Genomic DNA, 8,402 nt, shown 5'->3' with positions numbered 1-8,402 from the left:
GCAAATCGCATCGTTGCTACGGCCTTCTGGCATGCGCCGGCGCACTACGGCACCGGCGCAGTAGGGACAAAAAGCAGCAAGCGAAAGTCCCCATCTAGTTAAACATTTGTAAAAGAGCTCCTCACAATGGCTGTAAGACTGGGCTCTCTTTGAGCATATCAATGTAAATGACATTATCACAGAGCAGCAATTATTTATGTTTTCCTAAGTGGTTTTTGGACGTTTCTGGATAATAGGTCTCACGAAATGCAGTTTAATACTTCTGGACTGTAATGTAAAATAAAGGGGATTTAATCCTAAACTCTCAGCCTTACAAAGCAACCTGCACTAACAGATACAGCTTTAATTACAGCTTTCATAAACTGAAATAAAAATAAAAATGGACACAGTTGAAGAAGGAAAGACTGCACACACAGGTCATAGGACAATAATGATTTTACATTTTTCAAACAGCCAACATACGACTTAAAATGTTATTTTACAAGTCAATAATATTTTAAGTCACAAGCATCTTGTAAATGCACCTGACCTCTATAATTATACATATACATACAGCACAGTGTTTGACATTTTTGGTACAAAATGTGTTTTTAAAGTTGAAAACAACAGACGATGAAAATATAAATTTTTTAACCATATTTCAAGTATTTCAAAGCAACCTGAAATAGATAATTTTTTTCAATGCATTTATTACACCAGGCTCTGTGCGATCCTATACGAGGGAGTTTTCAAATTACCTTTAGAACAAGGTATTTCCAACACAATTTGGTCAGGACCAAATAACATCCTTCCCCAACCCTCACCCCCCAAAAAAATAAAGATTAAAAAAAAAAAAAAAAAAAAGGTCTGAAGCAAATGTTAATGCAGCATAACAAAATCCCTTGTATGCACTATAAATTAGATCCATTAACAGCTTCCTTCGATAGAACGGATTTGGTAGATTTCCTAAGTAACTTTTAGTATTCGTAACTTAACACTCACATTTTCCAGCACATACATAACAGAGGAAGCCAGACAGCATTGTTAAACCTGGAGTAGTATTAGTAAATATGAAAAAATGCTCTTTAAATAAATAAGTAACAATGAATAAGCTGTGATAGCTCACATTTCTTGCTTTACACATAGAAAATGGAACAATTATGTACGCAACAATATGAGATCTTTCACAGAATGCAAATAGGTAAAGACATAGTATATGAAAGTGAATCAGATCCTAGATACATGTAGCCTCCATAAGGCAGACCGCCTTGCAACATTGACAAAACAAGGCCTAACAATGTGTTTTGTCTTTTTTCTCCATCATTTGATGAGAATTAATATTTTTTGAAAACTTTCACCTCAGCTTTAAAAGGGTTCGCCTAAGTTATAACCACTTACCAATTCCCCCTTCTATATAGTTCCTGCCACCAATGACTGCACTTTTTGAATCCTGGACATGTGGAATGTGAACTGGAAGCATCCTACTATATGTAAATCATAGAGATATGGACTGACATTTGATGCCCGACTACACAGAAGCCATGGCTATCCAGTCAAAATCCTTATTCAGTACACACCCACCTTTATACCAGGTTTCAATCACCCTTAGATACAGTAGAAACACATTTCCCATCTAGGTATGCAATCTGTTGTCATGCACCAGTAATTGGGTCATTGTGAGGACCGGAGGATCAAATCCAACCTTTCACCAAATTTCTACATGGGGAAAGGGATGAGAGTACGAGCTAAAAAGGAGGTTGTCGCAAACTGGGAAACATCCAAATGCCACTACTGCACACAGCAAATAATAGAAAATTAAACTACTTTCAATTAGTCCAAGTCAGCACATGCAATTTAAAGGGTTACTAGACATACTACAGTAGTTGATCTAATACATAAAAGACTTGTAATATTCACAAATATATCTGTAAAACATTCAAGCCAATGCTGAACCAAAGTTACGATACATGTCAATGTATATAGCACTGTGTCATTTATTACCACCAGTAACGTCAGGTTTGAACTGCCCCCCATAGAGCAGTGATGGCTAACAGCCAGGAAACTCTGGGGATGTACAATGCACTAGGAGCCTGCACCTGCCAGCCACCTTGCTGCTAATTTATTGTATTCATTTATTAGGCAATGTGTGACCTTTAAATAGGGAGGAGGACCAACAATGTGGCCCCTAAAGTGAATTTGGTTACCCATCACTGCCATATAGTCAACGAAAAGGCTTACAGAAAATACTTCTAGGTGAAGCAATGACGTCATTCAAACCTTTACTTTTAATAAGTGCCTAAAAACAAATATAGAAAATATATTTGTGAATATTATGGTTAGGTCTTTGATAAGCTAGCAGCGGTCTGATAAGATACTTAAGAAATGTTGTCAGTATAATTTAAATACAATTACATTGAAAACATATCACATAGGAGGAAGAACGTTTTTAAAATATATATTTCTTGCAAGCTAATACATCTTTAAGGTGCAGTTTATTCCTAAATCTTTAAGGGAATACGCACTTAAAGGTTTAATAATGAAAGACAAAAGACAAACATCTCACAAGTCTGGGGACTTGTTACAATGAATGTTAAGGACTATGGCCCTCATTCCGAGTTGATCGGTCGCAAGGCGAATTTAGCAGAGTTACACACGCTAAGCCGCCGCCTACTGGGAGTGAATCTTAGCTTCTTAAAATTGCGACCGATGTATTCGCAATATTGCGATTACTAACTACTTAGCAGTTTCAGAGTAGCTCCAGACTTACTCTGCCTGTGCGATCAGTTCAGTGCTTGTCGTTCCTGGTTGACGTCACAAACACACCCAGCGTTCGCCCAGGCACTCCCACCGTTTCTCCGGCCACTCCTGCGTTTTTTCCGGAAACGGTAGCGTTTTCAGCCACACGCCCCTGAAACGCCGTGTTTCCGCCCAGTAACACCCATTTCCTGTCAATCACATTACGATCGCCGGAGCGAAGAAAAAGCCGTGAGTAAAAATACTTTCTTCATAGTAAAGTTACTTGGCGCAGTCGCAGTGCGAACTTTGCGCATGCGTACTAAGCGGATTTTCACTGCGATGCGATGAAAAAGAACGAGCGAACAACTCGGAATGAGGGCCTATATTACTTCTAACCAACGCTTGTTGAAAAAATGTAAAATGGTGGCCATTTACAAAAGGTAATTCCAAGAGATGCCAAGTTTAAGTATTTTTTTTTATCAATGCCAATTCTTAAAGAGCAACACACAATGTATGCAGCCATTTTGTAGGATAAAGCAATATGGGTAGACAATCCTTATACCATAAAGCCAACCATTGTACCATTTCCAAAGGTACAGTACAGTTATATCCTCACTAGTGGCTCTGGTCCTTTGTGCTATATGTGAGCTGTATCAATTTATCTTGGCCAAAAGTATTAATCCTTCTGGATCTCTCTGCAGCATTTGATACCGTGGACCATGGGCTTCTGATTGAGCGACTGATACATTTTTGTGGACTGGATGGCACAGTCCTAAGCTGGTTCAAATCATTTCTCACAGGCAGGTCACAGAGAGTATCGTCTGGATTATACTCCTCACCACCAGTGCCATTGCCATGTGGTGTCCCACAAGGTTCTATACTATCCCCCATGCTTTTTGCAGTATACATGCGCCCGCTGGGTGAAATAATCAGGCGCCATGGGCTAGTCTACCACTGCTATGCAGATGATACACAACTGTACTTGTCCTTTGCTCCGGGCACTGATAACCCAATAGCAACCCTAAATGGCTGTCTAGCTGAGCTACAGGAGTGGATGAGTGCCAGTTGGCTGCGACTGAACCCGGATAAAACAGAGGTCCTTATGATAGGACCGCAATATCAAAGGACAAGACTGCAGCATAGCCAACCAACTGGACTTACACTCGGGGATTCAGAATTACAAACCACTGATCGTGTGCGGAATCTTGGCGTTGTCCTGGATGGTGGTTTGACACTTAAACATCAGATATCAGCCACAATCAAATCCTCATTCTTTCACCTGAGGAACATAGCCAGAATCAAGCACTTAATTCCCTCAGATGATCTGCCAAAAGTCATCCATGCATTTGTATCATCTCGATTAGACTACTGTAATGCCCTCTACCTTGGTCTCCCAGCAAAAGAATTGCACCGCTTACAGCTGGTGCAAAACACAGCTGCCAGGCTGTTAACCGACAAGCCCCGTTCTAGCCACATAACACCCATACTCTACTCCCTTCACTGGCTGCCTGTAAGATGGCGAATCATCTTCAAGATTGGCTTACTGAGTTTCAAAGCAGTACATGACCAGGGCCCAAGGTACCTGAAGCAGCTTCTGACCCCATACTGCCCCTCTCGATTACTGCGATCTGTAGATGAAGGACTTTTAGCAGTACCTAGAATCTCCCGTAATTCATCTGGGGGTCGAGCTTTTAGCCATGTGGCTCCGAATCTATGGAACTCACTTCCCCGCACAGTGCGATAGGCCCCAACAATAGAATCCTTCAAAAGTAGACTCAAAACTTTCCTTTTTACTCAAGCATTCCCATAATTGTCCCTTTAGTATCTCCATGCTTCTGTATTTTATGCAAAGCTATTCTGTAATTCATTATTTTCTGTACTATATCATGCTATGTATCTGTTAAGCGCCTTGAGTCCTATTGGAGAAAAAGCGCTATATAAATAAAATTATTATTATTATTAAAAGTAAATATGAAGACAAATAATGTTCTTTGTTGAAAAAGACTTGTATCCGTATAGGCTGCTGAAAACGTGTCTAAGAAATAAAGGGAAATGTACTATATGTTTCCACTTTCAGCCTTCCAAAATAGAGACTGCTCGCTGTACCTATTCAGGGAGCCGCCCCCCCCCCCCTTTCTACTCCAAACATATCTCAGAAAATCCATTATCCTCAGAAAGTTGACCTGAAATCCGGATCTGGCCAAACTGACCCATACTGTTGGGCTTACACTCAACATTCACTGAAGTAAATCAAGTTTGAATGTTCAAGAATGGTAATAATGGCATTGTGACTATCAAATTTAATTGCAAGAATGTAAAGACACACAGTGGTTAGAGACCTTTTGGAATATGAGAGTCCGGATGTAATGGCGCCCGAGATCGCAGGGGGGGCGGGATGCTGGCCGATCTCGGGGCAATCACTTACAAAGCATGATTTTGCCTTGTGAATTCCCCTTTAAAAAATGTCAGAGATCAGCTGGCATCCCGCAGCTCCAGCGATCTCGGACACCTGGTCTTCCTTTGAATCAGACTAATGAAAAATCCACAGAAAAAGGAGTTCACAGAAGTGGGCCTATGCAGGTTCGTGGGTTTGCGCTGCGTTTTGAAAAAAAATGGTCAAAACCAGACCTGTCCTTTAATTACACAATGGAAATGCAGATAATGTACAATCTATTCTACAAAAAACTAATTGTGGAAGTACACAGGGTAGGAAAGAAGTTCAGCTAATTGACTGTTAGGTGGACAGAATTACATTAAAAAGGGAACGCTCATCTCACAAGTAGCTCAAACAAGCCAAATAATTACCCCATTTAATAATTTATAAACTTATCAAAATACATTTGTAAAAGAGAGGGCACAGTTTACCATCAACGCCTACAATAACATGTACACAGGATATGACACAACATGCCCTTTTGGCATTTGAACTGAAGGAAACTTAGAAGACAGTTCTTACCACTCCAATAGTAGTAACCTGCGCTTTAACTGACATGTAACTTAATGATATGGTACTTTAATATATGGGGAGAAACTGTGGGGGCCCTTGCTGAAGTAAATCTGTTGGCTAAAGAGCCATGGAGTCATTTTATGGGCTAAAACAAAATCCGTAACAATGCAGCCTAGCAATGAACTAGGAACCAGTGACAACACTAAGAACTCTCTGGCACAGGCCTGGCCAACCTGTGGCTCTCCAGCTGTTGTGAAACTACAAATCCCAGGATGCCCTGCTACACTTGTTACTAAGAAATGCTAAAACCGTGGCAGTGCATGCTGGGATGTGTAGTTTCACAACAGCTGGAGAGCCACAGGTTGGCCAAGCCTGCTCTAGCAACTCCTACCAATTGAATTTACACAAAATTGTACTCAATGGGCCCATGTCCAACCTACTAAGTAACTAGCGTAAGAAGTGGAAAATGTTGCCCATAGCAACCAATCAGATTCTACTTATTATTTATCTAGCACCTTCCAGAAAATAGTAACTACAATATGACTGGTTGCTATGATTGCAACATCTCCACTTCTAAAAACACGTACTTTAGTAAATATAACCCTTTGTGTAATCACTGTTACCTGGTGAATTGATAAGAATTGGTTCAACCTTTAAAATGCATGCCTCATCTGCATACAGCGGATACTGTAGGCGTTATTTAAAGGTCATCTCCCCTGAACAAATATGGGAGAAACAACAGAGTGCCAGGCCATATAATTGCAATCAGCTGCCAGACAACCAGACCATTAACCTCACTGGTGCAGTAATGCAAAATGTCACATATAGTAAACTAAGTAGTAACCTATCATTCATGGCCATCCTACATATTACTCATGGTCATCCTATTAAAGAACTGATAGATGACTTTACATCAACTAAAGACAACTCAAACAACCAAATCAACCATTCCGACATAATGCACAATTTCAATACCTTCCGCAGTGCCATATGTGTAACTGAAATATAATATTTCAAAGCAATTTCTAGACTAAGCAATGGGCTGCTCTTTTAATCCCATACAGCAAGTTTAAAATCATATTGCACACAATAAGAATTTTCACGTATCTTCTTATCAATCAGTTAAATTCTCATCAACATTATTTTTTATTTTAAAGTGCATCTCTAAAGTTGATCGGCCCAAGGGAATTTTTTTTTTCAGTTAATGGGTTGTAATGAAAGGTGGGATACAAATAAGAAATGTAAAAGTGAAGATTGTAAACAAAGAAACACAGGCGTACACTTTATTGTGTTTCTTTCAGGAATTCTATAGAATTTCTGCACAGTACATTATGCTGTGAATGCTGAAGGGATTCTGGGGGAGATGTATTAAGCCTGGGGACAGCATAAGGAAGTGATAAACCAGTGATAAGTGCAAGGTGATAAACGCACCAGCCAATCAACTCCTGTTAATTTACATATTGGATTTGATCGGCTGGTGCGTTTATCACCATGCACTTATCACTTCCCTATGCCTTCCCATTGGGGCCTACTGTATTCATTGCACTTCTAGCAACTCAAAAAAACTGTCACATCAGCCTATTAGCAGCACTTGTATGTACTTTTCCTTTCTTAGGCAAATGTATTCAAGTGCTCTCTCTTCTTACAGCATCGCCTAAGAAATCAATTTAGCACAGGCTCAGGTAAACTGTTAACAAGTGTGGAACTACAATTCCCAGCATGCACTGGGAGCCAACAGCTGCGCAGCAACAAATCACCTTACTGTGAAAATGGAAGAAGCCAAGCAACTGTTATGGGTAGAACAATAAAGATTAAATGAAGCTTAAAAAAAAAAAAAAAAAGAAGAAGATTATCCTTCCATAACATATAATTGCGTTACTATTACCGCGTTATGGGTTAGTGCAATCCTGCATAGCCTGGTCAAATGACAAGGCACAGTTTGTTTTAAAAATAAAAAATAAAAAAAATAAAACAATAGACATTTAAATGGCATACATGATAAATGTAGACCGGATCAGCTGAAGATAATTTAAGGCCATTCAGTGAATCAGAGAACAACCAGTCCAATTTAAAGCTGTGGATTAGATCAAGTTATCCATCTGCAAAAGAAACTGTAGAAATGCTGTCTTCAGTCCTGTGGGCAAGCAAAACCAAAGAGGAAAAAGAACAAATGCTTCAGCTTGTGTGGTAAAACAGTTCTGAACACTGAGTGTAAAGTCCTTTGTAAGTGGGGGAAAAAAAAAGTTCACAGGCCAATTCAGGACTGTTTTAGCCGCTTTCTTGGAATTCCAAAAGGTGGACACTGTGCGGATGCGAGTGCTCGGAAGGCCTCTGCTACTAAGTGTGGATGTGATTGGATCATGGATTTCCAGCCAGCTGTCTCCATTATGTCGGTTGCTTGACTGAAAATAGAATACACCAAGAGATTTTAATGCAGACAGCAACTGTTGTGGTACCAAACACACACTCAATAACGCTCTAATAGTGACCATGTATTCCCCTGCAGACAATGTATTTGACTTTATACACCCCCTTGCAACTTTTATAAAATAAATACATTTGCTGTTTGCATTAGCAACAAAAGTACATATGTCTTCTTGATTGATTTAAAGCCCTTGCTGAAAGATGGGGCTTTATTAAAATATACTGACTTAACTTTCAAGCTTCCCTCCATATCTCTGAGCTAGTGCTTTAAATCAACCATGTAGTGCATATGCGCGAGCAGGTGTGTATAGTCACA

At 39.8% G+C, this 8,402-nt stretch overlaps 1 protein-coding gene across 1 annotated transcript in view; it reads right to left on the bottom strand.

Moving 5' to 3' along the window:
• Positions 1-417: 417 nt before the first annotated feature.
• SPOPL (speckle type BTB/POZ protein like) overlaps positions 418-8,402 on the bottom strand; it is a 161,455-nt gene continuing 153,470 nt past the window's right edge. The window contains exon 10 of the mRNA XM_063933725.1: positions 418-8,064. Within this exon, the coding sequence (XP_063789795.1) occupies positions 7,920-8,064 (145 nt within the window). The 3' untranslated portion in view covers positions 418-7,919. The remainder of the gene's footprint in view (positions 8,065-8,402) is intronic.

This window comes from Pseudophryne corroboree, chromosome 7 (assembly GCF_028390025.1).
Source record: "Pseudophryne corroboree isolate aPseCor3 chromosome 7, aPseCor3.hap2, whole genome shotgun sequence".
Taxonomy (NCBI): Eukaryota; Metazoa; Chordata; class Amphibia; order Anura; family Myobatrachidae; genus Pseudophryne; species Pseudophryne corroboree.
Note: the sequence above shows the minus strand (reverse complement) of the source record. Positions and strands in the feature narration are given on the sequence as shown.